This window comes from Schistocerca serialis, chromosome 2 (assembly GCF_023864345.2).
Source record: "Schistocerca serialis cubense isolate TAMUIC-IGC-003099 chromosome 2, iqSchSeri2.2, whole genome shotgun sequence".
NCBI lineage: Eukaryota > Metazoa > Arthropoda > Insecta > Orthoptera > Acrididae > Schistocerca > Schistocerca serialis.
The window spans coordinates 695,196,130-695,216,313 of NC_064639.1; the positions used below are offsets into that span (position 1 = coordinate 695,196,130).

Below are 20,184 nucleotides of genomic sequence, written 5' to 3' on the forward strand. Positions count from 1 at the left end.
CAAAGCTATACTGTTCTTATTAGACTTACACTATTATTAGTATTATTTGAAACATTTATTTGACTGTATCTGTATTTTTATAACTTTATGAGTTTAAATTGTTTGTCTTGTAACCAAATGTGAAGTTGTGTTCGATTCATGATTTTTTAGTTATTGTCTCAAACAAATCGTATTGATGAAGCGAAAGGACTTTTGTGAAGTGTTCTTCTTAGCCTTATAAAATACCATCTACTTTTCTGTTGGTCCATCACACAGACCATGGAAACATTTTTGTGTATTTCTTGTTGGCTGCGTTACCAATCGAATTATTTAGCACGCAACTTTCGGATTTCGGGGAGCTACACTGGTCCCGGATCGAATCGATCCTGCGGCTTAACGACGAGGGCCGTTGTGCTGGCTTTGACGGATTACTTAGCAGGCCATTCGAATCTCCCCAGAACGAAGCACAATCATAGGTTTCGATCACTGGTTTGTTCTTCATATCACAATTTCGAAACATGCCACTCAGCATAGTGAATAAAGCTTGGCTAACATTATGAAAACAAGAAAAATGTTCTTGAATGTCGCAGTTGGAATCAACTAATCTCACAATAAAAGAGCATGGTGACTTAAAGAGTTTTAAATGGCTGTGACATTTCCGTGATTGATGGAATTTTCTTTCTCGTCATTAACTCTGAAAGCTAGCTCTTGCTTGTGCAAAAGACTTGTGACGTCAGGTAGAATTTTCATGGTGTCCTGTTAGCTTTCACGGTGTTGTGCCTGATTTTCATCAGTTTATGATGTTGATTATGTAGATTTGAAATACCAAACACTTGTGTGTGTACACAAAATAAAAGTGATATGTATAAGAAGCATGGCGCCCTAAACCTCTGAACAGATTCTTCAGATCGATAAAATCTTCAGCATGCCATACAGTTTTTCTTGTGCTTAAGAGCAAACATTGCCAGTAGAATAATTTGTCTTTTGCAGGGCAAGCACATAACCACTTGTGCTGCTCATACCATGAAGTTTGGAATAGATGTGTTTTGAACTTATCTTTCTGAAGAAGGTGTTATTACGGTGGCTGAATGCCCTTTCTTAAAAATTCCATGTCGTTCACTTTCACATCTCCTTGAAAATGAAAGATCCTACAAGGAAGTAATGACATCCTCACTCAGAAGCGACACATCAGGATGGGCTTCATCCATATTCATTGCGCACGGGACAACTAACGTAAGACATATGAAACGTCCCCTTAGAAAAATTATACATGACTGTGCTTAAACTGACACAATATTTTTAGCGCAACGCAATCTGACTTTCAAAAATCCCTACAAAAGAATGGCCCTGACTAACATTAACCTATACGTTTCACAAATCACTTACCTCACAAAAATCTTGGTTACTCGAACTACTGCAATACAGCGAGCACCACTACTGCCAGCTAAATAAAAGATACAAACTACGGAAGGCACTAACTACTGATAAGCATAGTTAGCAAATGAAAGATTTTGATAGAGAACAAACAATGTATTTACCTTAATAGTCATCAAAAGTCATAATATATATAGGAGTTCATAACATCCATTCTTACAAATATCAAAACTCCGCCATTTCTCTCCCCGCATCCACCACTGCTGGCGGCTCACCTCCAACTGCGCAACGCTACGCGCTGTTCACATCCAGCTGCCGCTGCCCAACACTACAATGGCAGACAACAATGCAAACTAGCCACAGACTGCACACAGCACAGCCAGTGCGCTACGTAACGTTGCCAATAAGAAAACAAACAGCCTACCTACAGACAAACCTAGAGAGATAGCACCACGGCCAACTGGCCTCGTATGGCAAGGAAGCGCATGACAACACAATTTAGGTAGCCTGTAATCGTCTACTGTTTCTAGAAATGACGTAACGGTTACCATAGCAACCGAGCGTTTACAGGTTCGTGTCCAGCCTTCTCACCACGTGCTCCGCGCCTACGTCTTTCTTAGATTAGGGCTAAGTTTTTGCACTTTCACTTGCTCCCTGGTGCTGGTGGTTTAGCAGAAAAAACACAAGCACTCGCTGAGAAAACTACATAAAGGAGGCTCTGAGCACTATGGGACTTAACTTCTGAGGTCATCAGTCCCCTAGATCTTAGAACTACTTAAACCTAACTAATCTAAGGACATCACACACATCCATGCCCGAGGCAGGATTCGAAGCTGCGACCGTAGCAGCCGCGTGGTTCCGGACTGAAACGCCTAGAACCGCTCGGCCACAACGGCCGGCAAGATGCGCTACAGATACCATCTAAAAGAAAGTATTGAAATGACTACATTCTTAAATACTGTGAACGGATGTTAACCCACGGAAGAAGAACTTTTTGCAGAAGCGTAATTAGAAACAGTGATCAAAAACTTTCCAGGAAACAGAAGTCCAGGTACGGAGGGGATCCCATCCGAATTTTACCAGTAATATTGGCATACAACAATTCTTCGAAATCACATAAGATAAGATCGAAAACAGAAAGCTATATACGGCTACATATCCAGGAATAATACGACTTGCGCTATAACACCCAATAACGAGCGGAATATTCGATTTATGTCCAGTCACGTTACTTTGCACAAATTACAAGATAATACGTAATAAACATTCACCCAGTGAAACCGAAGTTATTGGATCAGTCCAGACATGTATCGCTCCAGGTATAAATGTCCATAGTGGAATAGGCGTACTGCGAGACTGCGTTTTACACGCCCACAGAAGTCAGGTAATACTGGCTTCCTCTATGTTGATTTAGACTGTGCGTTTGACAAAGTGCGCCAGTGGTCCTTGAGAGAAGTGATTCTCCGCTTTCGTTTATCGGAATCAATAATACACACAACCTTATCAGTGTGTGCAGAAATGATTTAAAAGATTATTATGGACGGTTACGTGCCGAAAGGACTTCTAGTGCAAAGATCTGCCAGAGACGGGAGCCCGTCGCCCATGATCAGTTAATAACATCCTTAGAGCCATTAATACATACGCTACATAGCCACACTGAAAGTAAAAAGTTTCGTAACGTCAACTTTAGTCAATGCATACCCAGAGGTCTTAACCGTAATAATGAAATATAACACTGAAACGGTGCAAACCATATTTTGAAAACTTACCGGTTGCATGTGGAGCAGCTATCAACGTGAGGAAAAGCATATTACTATGGTTAAGAATAACATACACGTAGGCACTAATGCCCTCGAGGTCTGGGATGAAATGAAAATACTTGGAATTCGATTTAGAAAACGAATCGATGAGTTCCTGAACGAGAATACAAAACAAATGGCGCAGATAATAAGAGGAATCTTGATACACTGCTAGTAAAAGCAACGAAACATAAAAATTACATGATGAATGCTGTTATCACCTACGCGCTGTCCAAAGCATGGTACATAACTTACATACTTGCACTGAAAAATGACGTTATTACCGGAACAAAAATGTAGGTAGGGTGTTTACTATGGAGAGGGGTGCTCTTCCGTCTGTCCAGAGAACAGTTAACGCTCCCAATGAAAGAAGGGCGGGGTGAGGGGGGGATGGGAATCGGTAGACTTCCAGTACAAATTAAGAGCACTCCTTGTGAAAAACATACACTCCTGGAAATTGAAATAAGAACACCGTGAATTCATTGTCCCAGGAAGGGGAAACTTTATTGACACATTCCTGGGGTCAGATACATCACATGATCACACTGACAGAACCACAGGCACATAGACACAGGCAACAGAGCATGCACAATGTCGGCACTAGTACAGTGTATATCCACCTTTCGCAGCAATGCAGGCTGCTATTCTCCCATGGAGACGATCGTAGAGATGCTGGATGTAGTCCTGTGGAACGGCTTGTCATGCCATTTCCACCTGGCGCCTCAGTTGGACCAGCGTTCGTGCTGGACGTGCCGACCGCGTGAGACGACGCTTCATCCAGTCCCAAACATGCTCAATGGGGGACAGATCCGGAGATCTTGCTGGCCAGGGTAGTTGACTTACACCTTCTAGAGTACGTTGGGTGGCACGGGATACATGCGGACGTGCATTGTCCTGTTGGAACAGCAAGTTCCCTTGCCGGTCTAGGAATGGTAGAACGATGGGTTCGATGACGGTTTGGATGTACCGTGCACTATTCAGTGTCCCCTCGACGATCACCAGTGGTGTACGGCCAGTGTAGGAGATCGCTCCCCACACCATGATGCCGGGTGTTGGCCCTGTGTGCCTCGGTCGTATGCAGTCCTGATTGTGGTGCTCACCTGCACGGCGCCAAACACGCATACGACCATCATTGGCACCAAGGCAGAAGCGACTCTCATCGCTGAAGGCGACACGTCTCCATTCGTCCCTCCATTCACGCCTGTCGCGACACCACTGGAGGCGGGCTGCACGATGTTGGGGCGTGAGCGGAAGACGGCCTAACGGTGTGCGGGACCGTAGCCCAGCTTCATGGAGACGGTTGCGAATGGTCCTCGCCGATACCCCAGGAGTAACAGTGTCCCTAATTTGCTGGGAAGTGGCGGTGCGGTCCCCTACGGCACTGCGTAGGGTCCTACGGTCTTGGCGTGCATCCGTGCGTCGCTGCGGTCCGGTCCCAGGTCGACGGGCACGTGCACCTTCCGCCGACCACTGGTGACTAACATCGATGTACTGTGGAGACCTCACGCCCCACGTGTTGAGCAATTCGGCGGTACGTCCACCCGGCCTCCCGCATGCCCACTATACGCCCTCGCTCAAAGTCCGTCAACTGCACATACGGTTCACGTCCACGCTGTCGCGGCATGCTACCAGTGTTAAAGACTGCGATGGAGCTCCGTATGCCACGGCAAACTGGCTGACACTGACGGCGGCGGTGCACAAATGCTGCGCAGCTAGCGCCGTTCGACGGCCAACACCGCGGTTCCTGGTGTGTCCGCTGTGCCGTGCGTGTGATCATTGCTTGTACAGCCCTCTCGCAGTGTCCGGAGCAAGTATGGTGGGTCTGACACACCGGTGTCAATGTGTTCTTTTTTCCATTTCCAGGAGTGTATTTCGTATACTCACAGGCCCTGAGGACAGAACTAAACTTTTCGAGGAAGCATGGAGCATCTCTGGAGAAACTGAGCCACTCACGCCGATACCAAGGGATATTTCCACCTGCATTAAATATGTTCAGCAGGTTGTAGAGAAAACGATAACAGGAAGTAATCAAAGTACAAAGTGTATTAGCGAAATTTTATCGTCGGGTAAGCGAGTCAAAGCGCACATTCAATTTACACACCGCGCATTCAATTTAAACTACTAGAAGACTAGACAGAATAATGTCTATAACCGGTGTATACATCGGACGTACGTTCAGACACATGCACCTTTTTAACGATCTTTTACCCATCGCAAAGAGACGGCACAGGTTCCACCTAGAGCAAAACCAGTACTGTCAACATACTGCCCTAAGAGAGACACCGCCAGACACAAATTAAGTGGATGCTCGAAAACTAGGGATGTTTCCAAATGGACAAAGCAGTAATGCGCAAATACGCTACAAGCCCAGCCACTGGACCTATCGAACAACAACCTGAGGTATACTTAGATATTCGACCCCGTCCGTACGCGAAAGTGAGAACACTATGATGGTTAATTTGTAATTACGTATCGTATGTAATAAGAAACAGTATCATCTACGAAAAGAAAGATGGGAAATACAAATGCGAAACTGTGAGCGAAATGTAAACCATCCACGTACGTCGTCATATAGACCCAAGAAAAATGACAAATATCGGCTGTACTCGTAATATTCTAAGAAAACCTTTATTCAGCTAATTTGTAAAATGAGAGAGTTTCATCTTTAATACATATGTAAAGCTCATTTGACCACAAAAGGCATTTTAAGTTAACAACCTAAAACATAATAACCGGGATCATACAGGCACTGGATAAGTGAGGTATCATTTAGAGTTTCCATTCTAAATAATGTTTTCATCAGTTTCACTAATTCTTCCAACAACAAGTGTAGCTATAAACCTCAACTTGTCAAGAGAATGTTAATTTTACACTGTCTTTTCTTTGACTTTATTCCTGCTTTAGAAGGAGGGGAGAGAAAAATATTTTAATTTATTCGCTGAGGCGAAGGGATATTTTAGTTCAGTTTAAGAGACAGTTATATAACTAATAAGAAGGATTTTAATTTTATCAGTATGAAAAGAATGAGGTCTAGGGGGAGCGTCCTTCGGTATCAATAAAACATTCTGGGTTCCGGGTTCGATTCAAAAACAAAAAAAAAAGCAGCTAAGCGTTTTTGTAGGCATGACTTCGGTTTGTAGCTGTCTCAGAAAGACATTACATCTGCAGTCCTTGAAAGGATTCGAAAGACGACGTAGCATTAATGTTTATGATCAAGGTGTGCTGGACCTTGTCCTTAAAATGTGATCAGTCTGCTCAGTAACTACTTTACTGAAAGAAAAAAGGAGAATTTAAATAGGCATGGTATGTTGGCATTTCCGTCTCTTTCAGTTGTATATGGCTATTTCTGTGAGTAGTATACGTAAGAGCCAAATGGCTTGTCGTCTATATGTTTCCTTCATTCTGAACTGATGTGTACCGTACACGAGTTGACAAATCATTATCAGAAATTGGAATCTAATGCCGTGTACGTGGTTCATAAGTGTGAACCATATTACAAAGAATCTGTTACTAATAAACAGCTATAAAAACTAAATTGGTCAGCGCGTCAGGCTGCCATGCGCGGGCACGGATTCAGCTCTCGGTACTGTCAGGTACTATTCCTTGGTGGGAGGACTGGAATGGGATCCACCCAATCTCGTTATGCTGAGGATTCACGTGGATGAGAAGCAGCTGTTTCAAGATCTGGAAAGTCGACATCGGCCGGCAAACAGTTTTGCAGACTCCAAGACGCCACGTACTGCTCCCAAATGAACGGATATGGTGGAAGATGGCAAGCATCGCACAGTCCCGGGCATTGATCGCGACGTTAAATTTTCTTCTTTTCCTCTTCGAGGTGTTTACTGGGCACTTAGTAGTTGCCCTATTGAGCAAAAATTTTGCATGGGCTGCTTTTTGTTAACTGGAATAGGATTAAGGGGCGTCACCAACAAAATCATACCTTCCAAAAATTATCTTTATCTGAGGGTCATTCTAGTGAATAGGCGCAGAACAGACACATTTTTCCACGACTTACATCAGCGCTCCGATAGTTCAGACTCTCTGATGGAGGACGTAGAAATAGGCATAATGTGTTCTCAGTGTGAGTCATCCATGTTTCTTTGCAAGTGTTCACCCGGTCACATTTCTCTGTTTAATTCTTTCAACTTTCCTCTAATATTAATTCAGTTGTTATTGTCAGTCTCAGAATACCTGCCTACTTTTTCGCTGTCTTAAAGGATGTGAGCTAGCTTAAATGTGCGGATGAGCGTCATTGAGGTTGGGAGAAAGTGTGTGTATTTTTCGTAAGATTTACTCTTCCTAGTATTACGACATTCTGACCACATTCGTCCCTATTTGTGAGGACACTGATAACCTCGCCGCTGAGCACCCGTATACTAGGAACATAAACCTAGTAACCCCAGTTCGGTACTATAGACAGTACTCTTTCGCAATGATCCCTTACCTAGCTTGCATTAATCGCGAATCTGTCGCCCAGCGCAAAGTAGCAAGTGTCTGTAAAAAAGCAAAGGTGACTCCTGCGCACATGAAGGGTAAAAGAACGGTTCCGCAAAATTACAGGCAATTAGTAACATCGGTTTACTGCAGAATTCTTGAGCGTATTCTAACGAATATCATGAATTTCCTTGAAACAGAAAAGCTTCTGTCCGCAATCTTCTCGAATTTAGAAAGCATCGTTCGAGCGAAACACAGCTTGCCCTTTTCTCGCACGATGTCCTGCGGACCATTGATGAAGGAGAATATGTAGATTCCATGTTTTTACATACCCACAAAGTATTCCACACGGTGACCAGTTGTAGACTGCTAACGAAGGTTCTCAGATATGTGACTGGCTCTAAGACTCCTCAGTCCTCCTAGTGCCACTGGGGTCAATATGACCCCATAAGCACAGTGGGAATATACAGGAGTGTTTAAAAATTAGTTACACAAAAATAACCTTATTTGGAAAAAGGTAAGTAAATTAAAGAAATCTTTGATACAGCACTGAGCACAGTATATCTTCAAGTTTTATTCACAAACATTCAACGTGGCTACCTTCTACAACAGTGTCGAAGCTGTTCAAATGGTTCAAATGGCTCTGAGCACTATGGGACTTAACATCTGTGGTCATAAGTCCGCTAGAACTTAGAACTACTTAAACCTAACTAACCTAAGGACATCACACACATCCATGCCCGAGGCAGGATTCGATCCTGCGAAGCTGTTCAATTGCTGCGTCAGACACTGCTGGCCGCCCCTGACAGGGTGTCCTGTGTGACACTTACGTCAGATTCGGTGAAACGATTTAACATTTAAAAACCATCTGTCTTTGCGGTGGTGGCTTGGGATATTTAGTTTTGAATTGTCTCTGAACTGTAGTAACGGATTTGGATTCAAGAAACCACAAGCAACACTGTGCAATTACTTCGCCGTTATACGACTCCATCGTGACTATTGGAATAACTCATTCGCAAATGCCACCTAGCGGGAACTTCAGGAACTAAAAGCGTTGCTTGGGAATAAAACTTGAAGGAATACTGCATTCAGTGCTTTATTAAACATTTCTGTAAGTTAAGTACCCTTTACACAATTAAAAGTTATTATTTTTATGTAACTCATTCATAAACACTCCGTGTATCACCCTTGTTTTCGAAACTATTATTTTCACATTTACATTTTTTCATGTTTTTTTTTTTTTTTTTTTTTCACTGGGTACCAATGGAGTCAATATAACCCCAACTTAAATTGCTTGTTTCTTGAATGTAACATCTATGAAAATCGAATGATAATTATTTTGTAGAACAGGTGTTATACGAAAGACCTGCAGCAATGAAAATATTATTTACAGCTTATTGTTGTACCTATTCTTAAGGTTTCTTGCATCAGCTGTTGTACCCTTCCTAGTATGGCTGGGGTCAATATTAACTCATAAGTACATTGGAAAATCGTATCCCCCTTGTTTTCAAGGCTATTTTTTCCATAACATAAGACTTTCTCTCTCTGACTCAATTGTATCAAATGATGTTTTGTTCAGTTTTATACCTACAACACATTTATTCATACATTTTTTCACCGAGTGCCACTGGGGTTAATATGACCCCAGTCGAAATTATTTTTGTTGCTTTGACGTAATATTTATGAAAATAGAATCATTTTTGCTACACAGAAAGCTGGAATGCGTGTTTTAATGTTGCTTCATTAAAATACTGCCAATATTTTCTTTGTAAATTACTTGGGATCAATGAGTCATTCATTAAAATACTGCCAAGATTTCCTTTGTAAATTACTTGGGATCAATGAGTCAAAAAAAAATCCTGGTAGTAGGGGCGTTAAATAATAGAAGCCATCGTCAGAAGCGCCTGAGGAAAGTGTGGTAGGTCCGTATTTGTTCTCTTACACATAAACGATAACGGATGGGCTGAACAGAACTCTGTGACTGCTTATTGATGAAGATTTGATGTACAGGGTCAGTGCCATCATTGGGTGTCTGTAGGAGAGTACTGGGTGACAGACAGAACATTTATTTGGTGTGATGGCAGTTTACACTCAATAGCAGTTCACTTTAAATGTTGACAAATGTAAGATAATACTGATGAGTAGAAAAACAGTCCTGTAACGTTCGAATGCTATATTAGTGGTATGCTGCCTGATACAATCACGCCGATTAAATATCTAGGCATAGCCTTGCAAAGTAATATCAAATGGAACGAGCATGTAGGGTCGGCAGCAGGGAAGGCGAATGGTCGATTTACGCCTGTTGGGAGAATTCTTGGGAAATGTGGTTTATATTAAAAGGAGATTGGGTATGAAATACTATTGCGACCCTATCTTGAGTAGTGTTTGAGTGTTTGGGATCCCCAACAGTTCTGATAAAAAGAAGACATCGAGCAGTTCAGAGGTGTTCTCTTCGTTTTGTTCCAACACACGAGTATTACGGAGATGCATTGTGAAATCAAATGGGAACCCCCGAAAGGAAGGCGAGAGCACCGGCATTTACAGTTGACTGCAAAATGAATCTACTGTCACAGACGTACATTTCACATAAGGACCACGAAGAGAAGAAAAGAGAAATTAGGGCTTGTGCGGAGGCTTATAGGCAGTAATCCTCTCTCGCTGCATTTGTGAGTGGTACTGGAAAGGAAATGACTGGTATTGGTAGAAGATACCCTCCATCATGCACCGTGTGGTGGTGTCTTTTGGAGCATGTATGTAAATGTACGAGGTCTGGAGCTTTAAAAGGGCAACTATTTGTTTACAACTTATTCGAAACAGGTACTGTTTCAAAGTTTTACCCTCCATCAAAATAGTGACGAGCATTACGTATAACTCGTTATCAGCGACGTGGAAGTCGTGCGAGGAGCGTCAGTCGTGTTGATATTTCAAATAGAGCCGTCTATCGCCCGACAAATTTCTGTAATAGTTCTGAAGCGAATGCAATGAAATCCTTCCTTTAAGAATCAAGTTCAAGTCACAAGGGCTTAAGTCCGGGGTGTGTAGTGGGTGATATAACACTTGTCCGTGCCATCGAAAGTACATTATTTCGGACTACAGACAGCGACCAGCGTGAGAAAAAAGCGGCGATACTTTCTGCTGGACGCGCCTATTATTTTGCAGAACAATGCTCGGGTGCGGATGGCGCAATTGGTACTGACTTGTTCGATCGGTGGGGCCGTACCTCACATCGCACACGCCAGACTGAAGTCCTTGTGACTTTAACTTTCTCCCGAAGTTTCTCGCATTCGCTTCAGAACTGTCGCAGAGATCCGTTGAGCAACAGGCAACTTCACTTGAACTATCAACACAACTGACGATGCCAAGGGTATCCTGCGAGTTCCACGTTGCTGGCGACAGATTATACATCATATTGGTGACTGCTCTGTAGGAAAGTAAAACTTTGAAACACGTATCAGTTTTTTAAAAGTTGTAAATAAATAGTTGCCATTATCAAAGTTCCAACCCTCGTACATACAGGTATCACTCCGTTTCTTGTTGCCCCATGTCCACTGATGTTGCGAAATAGCACTTGCATTCTGCTAACGAAATCATTCTAGATGATCATATTCTTTTTATGTTTAAGTGACCTCGTTAGGAAGAACAGTAGCATAATATGTCGTAGTGTTGCTTCCAACTGTCGATCGTTTTACCGGGTGGCTTTGAAATTGAAGTTCAGCTATTCATAGTTGTCCAGCGTGAGCTGCAATTATCGCATGGCAGTGAAACTTAGTAGATATGCTAATGCCTTTGTTTAGGCGGAACTGATTTACGCTGAAAAAAAATAGTTCGAAATTTGGGCACAAGGTGCAAATCTGGCGATGCGAATGTAAGAAAGACCTATATAAATGTTTCTATAGGTAATGGATAAGGAACAGGACATGAGCAGAAAAAGGTCAAAAAAATGAGGAAGGCACAAAGTCGATTTTTTTTTTTACTAACCGCTGCTCACACAATTTGTGCAATATGAGCACCGGCAGTGTCGACGAGATGATGCATCAATTCAACGGCGTAACCAACATTTGCTCGTTGCTGTTCTAATGGAATCTGAACAACGTGTCCCTGTGTACTGTCCTTCAGATCAGAAAGAGACCGAACATGTCCCTGGTAAACACGTTCTTTTAGATATCCCCAGAGCCAAAAGTCACATGGATACAGATCAGATGATCTTGCAGGCCATGCATCTGGAAAACCTCTGGAGATAGCACGCTCATGGAAGGTTGCATTAAGCATTTCTTTCACTGGGCTAGCAACTTGAGGCGTTGCCCCATCTTGTATGAAACAGTAGTTTCTACACAGCTTCATTCTTCCAAAGCTGGAATCACATGCCGTACAAGGAGGTCTCGATAACTTGTCAACGTCATGTTACACCTGACAGGCCCTTTGAATGTGTTTTCTTATGAGAAGAACAAACCGAGAATAAAGTTGCACGTGAATCCACACCACACAGTCACATACGGTGAGTGCAGTGGCTTTTAGTGCACATCACGCGTTTTTACAGTACCACCAAAATTCTGTGTATTCACTGCAGTCTGTGTTGTGAAAGGTGCCTCGTCGCTCCACAGAATATTGTTAGTTAGTTAGTTACGTGTTCCATTGATCAATCTCACGGAACCGTTACGATGTGGAACCTGTCAAATGCATAAGAAATGCACACATGAATCAAGGTCGTTTTTTTAAAAGCTTAAAATTTTTAATACCTACCCCATTCCATTAAATGGTGCAAAACTCAAATATTACACTTATAGATTTATTTACTCCTATTCAAGAATTCATCTATGGTATAGAAGGAGTGGTCAAGGACATACGATTTCAGTATGTTTTTGAAACTATTACTTCTGAGCAGAATATTTTAAACCCCTTCTGTGCCAAAGATTGATTAAGTTGAGGATAGTGCAAGTCTTCCCATCTGCTGATATTATAATCATTGTTTTTAAACTATTCCATGTCGTTGAGAACAAATATAATTACGGAGTAAATGTACTGTGAGGCTGTTGTAGGAATGCCTAACCTTTTAGAAAGATGCCTACAAGATGTGCCTCTATGAGCTCCACACATTATTCTAACCACTTCCTTTTGAGCAGTGAATACTTTTTGCCTAAGTGTTGAGTTACCCCAAAATATTATTCTGTATGACATCAGAGGCTGAAAGTATGCAAAGTATGTTAGCTTGCTAATTTCTATATCCTCAAAATTAGCAATTACTCTGATTGCAAAAGTTGCTGAATCTAGTCGCTTTAGTTTAGGAGATCCAAAATAGGAATTTCCAATTCAGACTCTCATCTATATGTACACCCAACAACTTAGTATGCTCTACCCTGGCTACTGACTTCTGTTGATGCGTTATATTTATTGAAGGAACTATACTTCTTGCAGTAGAAAATTGGATGCAATGTGTTTTTTCAAAGATCAGAGCAAGCCCATTTGCAGAAAACCAATCAATAACTTTGACAAAGATATTATTTGCATCATTATCTATTGGAGTTTCTTTTACTGGATTAATAATGATAATAATAATCATCAGCAAACATTGTCAGTTTAGCTTCTTGTTTCAGATAAGAAGGGAGGTCATTCACATATATCAATAACAGAAGGGGACCCATGGTCAAACCCTGCGGAACACCTAATGTAATTTCACCCCTGTTAGATGAAGTGATAAACTTCCTTAAACCACATAGAGAAACTTTTTGCTTCCTGTTCTGTAGATATGACTTAAACCACTCATATGCTGTTCCATTTATACTGTAGAATTGTAATTTCTGTAACATAATCAAATGCTTTGGATATGTGACAGAAAATTCCTAGTGGTGACATTTTTCTGTTTGAAGACTCTGTTATGTGGGCAGTGAAATTGTATATTGCTGTTCCACTAGAACAACATTTCTGAAATTCAAACTGTAGTTTACTATGTTACTCATAACTGTTGAGATGGGTAATCACTCTTGAGTGCACTACTTTCTCGATGATTTTTGAAGATGCGGTAAGCAAGGATACTAGCTGGTAATTATTGACATCTGTGGTGTCCCCTTTTTTATAGAGAGGCTTGAAAATGGCATATTTTAACCTGTCTGGGGAAATATCTTGAGTTAGCAATGTATCACAGATGTGACACAGAACATCAGCTGTAACACATACATGTTGTTTTAATATCTTGTTAGAGATGTCATCTACTCCAATAGAACATTTATTTTTCTAAGATTTAATGGCTTTCTTTATTTCACAAGAGGTTGTTAGATGAAAATTAATCTGACAAGGATTTCTCAAAACTGACTCCTCCAGGTACTGCTTGGGTCTTTCTTTTGGACTGTTCTCACCAATTTTTTCACCTACACTTAAGAAATGGTTGTTAAATACATTAGCTACTTGTTTACTTTTGGTTAAGATGGTCTCATTCTCTTTAATAATCATACTACCTACTTCAGTGGCTATTTTTCCTGTCTCTCTTCTAACACCATTCCATACCGATTAGGTTTTATTGCCAGAGTTGTTAAGTTCATCTCTAATATACATATTTTTTGATTTTTCAGTATGTTAGAATAATTTTTATAGTCTGGATCTTCACTAATTCTTGCTGTCTCATACAATTTTCTTTTTCTTTCTGAAGACACTTTAATACATGGAGTAATCCAAGGTGTCTTCGAAAACTGTTTGGTGTTACATTTAGTAATTTTTTTGGGGCAACAATGTTCAAAAAGGGATATAAATTTATCAAGTAATATGTTGCATTTAACATTAGCATTTGGCTCATTATATGCATGTCCTCAATTAAAATTCCTTAAACATTTGTTCTGAAGTGCGCTATAGATACTGGGTTGACCAGCCTTACACTTTTACTTACTGGTTTCTGAACTGTATACCCTGCTATGTTTTGTAAGTTAATCAATTGTGCATCGTGGTCTGATAATCAATATATTACAGAGAAAGCGTATGTTGGTTTTACATCCTCTTACTGTACAAAAACATTACCCATTAGAGTGCTACAGTCTTGAGCTATATGTGTAGGGAAGTTGATAATTGATATATGTCATTAATAACACTTCTGGTTCACTTTTATTATCATAATTGCTTAGAAAGTTTATTAATAACTTCTTCTTTTTGTCTGACAGCCAGCATAGTAGGGAGTCAAACTTTTTTGTGAATAGCTCCTAATCTCCTAATGGGGATGTGTACACTGTTACTGATATCAACACTACATTATCGAGCTGCAGTTTACAAGTACAAACTTCAAAGTGCTGATCGACACAAAATTTGGTTACTTCTATAGTTTTGTACTTATACCCTTGTTTTGTGTAAATGGCAACTCTTCCTGTATCCATGCTAGATCTGCAAGTGTAAGATGCTAGATTATACCCATTTATACTGACACTTTCCATCCCCACAGTTACATGGTGTTCAGACAGACAAAGTATATCAATTTCATTCTTATCTTTGAGATCATTAAAACACACTAACAGCTCATTCACTTTATTTTTTATTTCCCTGATATTTTGATGAAGTAAATTCATACTATTCTTAGCTTTACCCCTATTTATTGTACATGAAGCTTCTTTTATTCTATTTTTCTCGATTTTTGTCTGTCTGGATTTTGGTTTTAATCCTAAAAACCTATCTGCCTGGTCCAATTAACCGCAAGGACCATCCCTTGTGTGACTGTAGCTCCCCCTTACAGTATCTGTTAGTAGAGAAGGCTAACTCATCTTTCCCCTTCCTATCTCGTAAGTGCAGGCCATGTGTAGTGTATCCCAATCTACGAATAGCAACAACTGGAACAACACTTATGTGAGATTTTGCCGGTATCTGGAGCATCCTGTTCAGCTCAGTGTAAACGTGCCTTACAGTAGTGTTTACTCAGGGCTGATCATGGCGCTGTAAGACCTCTACAAACCCCACATTTGTGTGCCCAGTTTCTGCTCCTATTTTGTCCAGGTTACTCCTAATAGTATATCTTGGATTCATAGCTAGACTGTTTCCTGCTTCCTCAACTATAATTACCTGATCTGCCTTCTCAAAGTCCCTGCATAGCTGACCTAAGTTCCCTGTCACCTGGCTAAGGCTAGCACTTGGTTTCACAAAACTAGTGGCCTGGTACCCTGCACCTAATTTCTCCTGAAACTGCTGGCCTACATCACTCCAATGACTGCTACCTAGATGCAGAATTCTTCTTTTCCTATTCTTATTTGATCCCGATCCGTCTTTTTTCTTTAAGCTAATATTTTGCTTCGACCTACATTCAACTACATCGGGATGAAGCCTTTCTTCCATTACTTCAGAGAGCATGCCAAACTGATTTACTAACTGAATTTGTAAAGTTTCTTTAACAGTTTCCCATTTTCGCCCTTTGCTTGCTCCATTTTCCTGACACCCCGTCTCTTTTTCCTCCCGTAGCCTACATAATTCCAAATTCGCGTTTTGTAATTCAGCCTTAAGGGCACAAATTTTTGACTCCTGTTCAACAATTTTTCTGTTCTTTATACATAATCTACATTGCCATGGAAGAGCCTCATTAACTACCCACGTTTCCTCGTCGCTACATTCGCCTCAATGAGACCATAACCTACAGTCTTCACAGAATACCCCCCCCCCTTCAGATTTCTACAGTAACCACCACATTTGTCACACATTATTTATAGAAAAATTTATGCAAAAATATACACAAAATTTACAAGAAAGCAGAGAATAACTTGGCAGAAGAGCTCTGAAGTTTCATAGCCTGTACTAATACGTAACTAAATGCTAATGTAAATAAACTTTTTATCTTACTTTCGAAAGTTTTAACTAACTACCTAAACTCTATATGTCAGACACGAATTAATTTGACTTTGAACCGCTAAGTCGTGTCAAAATAATAAAGATCTGCACTCGCTCGAAATTTACGCCTAATATGTTAACAAAACTAACGATTATTGGCCTTTAAAAATACTTTCTTTTCGACCTAAATGCTCACATAAAAGCGAAATCCTCAATAGGTAGCCAAGCGAAGAAGTAAATGCACTAGTCTAAAATGTAATATTAACTAAATTAATTGAATACCAATCACTCAACTGAACGAGAGCTTCGTGGACGTGCGTCTGCCAGAGATATTAGACCCACTGCACGGCCACATGCCATTAACTTCACTGTAACACGATAATTACAGCCGACAGTAGCTGCACTTCGATTACAACTACCTGGTACTTCGCGGATTTCCTCTGGAGCTGCCTCTGTTTGCTGTGACGCAGGAGGGCGAGTTCGCGTGGGACGAGACGATGCAGGGCTACGTGCTGTCGTCGTACTACTACGGCTACGTGGCGATGCAGCTGCCGGGCGGCTACCTGGCGGAGCGGTACGGCGGCCGCCACGTGTGCGGGCCCGGCGTCTTGCTCAGCGGCGTGCTCACGCTGCTCAGCCCGGTGGCCGCGCGCGCCGACGTCTACCTCTTCATGGCCGTGAGGGTGCTCGCCGGCGCCGCCTCGGTCAGCACACTCCTCTCCTCTCACCCTATAAGTCACGCAAAACGCGAGCACACCGGACGGCAAATTATTCACTCCCAGGAGACATCACTTTAGTACCGTGTCTCTCACCACATATAGCCCTGAAAACAGCCTCAATAAGTTTCTCCACAACTTTCTCCAGGTATGCTTCGCTTGCCTGACAAAAAACTTAAAGGAGAAAACTAAAGGGCAGGAGCAAACGAAATGCAACTTCAACTGTTGAGAGGGTATGCGCTGTAATTTTTGTGATTACAATATAGAGTCGGATTTAGAAAAACTTAGATAGTATGAGCCTACTTACCAACGTGACATTGCACTCCCTCTGTCCTGGACGCACGCACTGACTCGCTTCGGAAGGGTGTCATAAGGCCGTTGTCTCCTCTCCTGGAGCAAGCTGGCCAACAACTGTTGTAACTGGTCCTTCATTCCCTTGGTACTGACATTGGGACAGAGGTGTCGTTCGAGCTGGTCCCATACTCGTTCTATTGACCATACACCTAAAGATATTACTAGCCACAGTAGTACCTCAACTCCACGCAGTCATTTCTTAGAGACAGGTCCCACGTATGGATTACCGTTGTCGAGCTGGAAAATGGCACCACCATATTGTCACATTAGAAATGACACATGACGATGGAGGATGTCCGTGACGTACCGTTGTGTCGTCAGCGTTCCCATCGATACCATCTGTCATCTGAACTTATATCCAATGGCTTCTCACACCATGACGTCAGAAGTAACATCCCTCTGCCACTCCGGAACATTGGAAGAATGGCGCCTCACCCCATGTCGCCAACTTTGGTCACCTGCGGTCGTTCTGAACTGGACACAATGCGACTTCATTCATTAGCACGCCATGCTCCTCAGTCTCGGCTCCACTACCAACGCAGCCGTTTGTGTTACGGTGTTGACAGCAGCCTGCGGATGGAATAGGAACTCCCTAGCGCAGCTGTTTCTAGTCTCTGAGCAATGATGTGGGCTGACACAGAAAGCTGCAAACGATCGAAAACTTTTTATATACACTATAGGAGGTGGAGGGGGGGGGGAGAAAGGAAAGGGAAATACTATTAATATTAGCTGAATGAGGACTTAGTGCAGCATCAGCGGCGACAAGCGAAAATGTGTCCCGGAACGGGATTCGAACATGGAATCTCCTGCTTACTAGGCACTTGCGTTAACCACTGCGCCATCCACACACAGTGTTTATCGCACATGCGCGTCCGCAGCTCAAGTGGCGAGCGTTGCTGCCTCTGGATCACGGGGTCCCGGGTTCGATTCTCGGCCGGGTTGGGGATTTTTCTCTGCCCGGAGACTGGGTGTTTGTGTTGCCCTCATCGTTTCACCATCATCACCATCATTCGGACAGTGGCTAGATTGGATTGGGTAAAAAAATTGGACTGTGTAAAAATTGGGACTTTGCTCTGGCGCTGATGACCGCCCAGTTGAGCGCCCCACAAACCAAACATCATCGTCGCAAAATGCGCGGACTATCTCGGCACCTGCCGGCCGTTGTGGCCGAGTGGTTCTAGGCGTTTCAGTCAGTCCCATAGTGCTCAGAGTCATTCGAACCATTTGAACTTACGTCACCGACGGAGGCTCACATAACCGGTTAGTACCAATCCTAAGCCATATATAGCGCCCAAAAGAGTTGTAAAGGTTTTCATCTGTTTCCAAAACTGAAAGAGCGCCTTCCTGCCCTTCGCTTTGGTAGTGATGAAGGGGTGGAAGCTGAGATGAGGTTGTGGTTCTGTCAACAAATTCAGACATTTTACAGTGACGGTATCAACAAACTGGTTGCTTGTTGGCAGAAATGGCAATGTGCAGAAATAAATATGTGAACATGAATAATAAATATGTAGAATGTTAAAAACGTTTCTTTTAACCAAAAACCTCTAGAGTTTTCACATAAAATATTCGGAGGCATTACTTTTCAGCATGTCCTCCTACATTTCATACTGTAGCTTAATTGCTTAAGGAATAACACGAAATTTGTTTTTCTGTCGGCAGCTGCATTATATACAGATTATAGATGGAAATATCGGTTTAATTGAGCCATCAAGTATGACAAGGCAAATTAGTTCAGTAACGCATTTATTTATTACGTATAGTAAGGCTAATCTGTCACTGCTGCAGTTATTTTAGAATCGGTAGGTTAACAGTAACAGTTACTTCACACCTAGGACAGGTAAAGCAGATGAAAGCGTTATAACAGCGAATGAATTAGATGCTGTAACATAATTATAATGTAACGAAGTGAAATGATTAGCAGTTATGATTACGTTAATGCAGGAAATGTGACGCAGCAGTACGATCTATTTTCGGTAGGATCTGGGTTTAGATACTAGTGAAGCGTTCCCACTGTTTCCATAAATAGCTTTAGGTAAAGCCAACAATTGTTACTACGATTACAACCTACTATCAAATATTATGATTGGACATTTACAGCCAAAGATATCCCAACAGAATTTGGAGAGCTTAAGTGCGGATAAACATCGTTTGTTTATGTTATGCAAGAACATAATGAAACACGTAACTCAAAAAGAAACTGTTTTTTTACAATGGCGTGTTCGACACATCCGTTCTCTTATTTTAGAGCGATACGTTCAGAATCTGCCGCTTTCTGTTCTGATTCCAATGGAAAAAATACTTTTAAATGGTGAAAGATCATTGACATGCATTACTAGCCGTCTTGTGTTTTCATTTGACTTCACAGACACCAAAGAATAACTCTTGCTACGAACGTTTCGTTATATTTTGATACTACTATAAGAACTGACGGACAAAAATTTTGTCATCCTTTTTCTCTGATGGGAGAAGTCGTAATCGAATGCCATATCTCAGCTGAGAAACATAAAAAATTCGCATTTTGAATGCAAACTGGGATTCTACTCTCGTCTATTTTTAGTGATAGAGGACATTATTCCATCGTCTTTCTTAGGTAGTAATTACTAAAAGTGTGCATTATTTTAAAATCTCTATCGTGACACCATAATCATGTCAATGCAATGTCTAGTAAGTGCAATTTGGGCATCCAGCCACATTAGATTCAGTGATTGATTTTCGACTCATGATGTTTCGACGACTACCCTCGT

The 20,184-nt window shown here is 41.7% G+C and overlaps 1 protein-coding gene across 1 annotated transcript in view; it reads left to right on the forward strand.

Annotated features, from left to right (window-relative positions):
• Positions 1-20,184, forward strand: part of LOC126456339 (sialin-like) — a 136,775-nt gene that overhangs the window by 40,516 nt on the left and 76,075 nt on the right. The window contains exon 3 of the mRNA XM_050092092.1: positions 16,841-17,074. Within this exon, the coding sequence (XP_049948049.1) occupies positions 16,841-17,074 (234 nt within the window). The remainder of the gene's footprint in view (positions 1-16,840; positions 17,075-20,184) is intronic.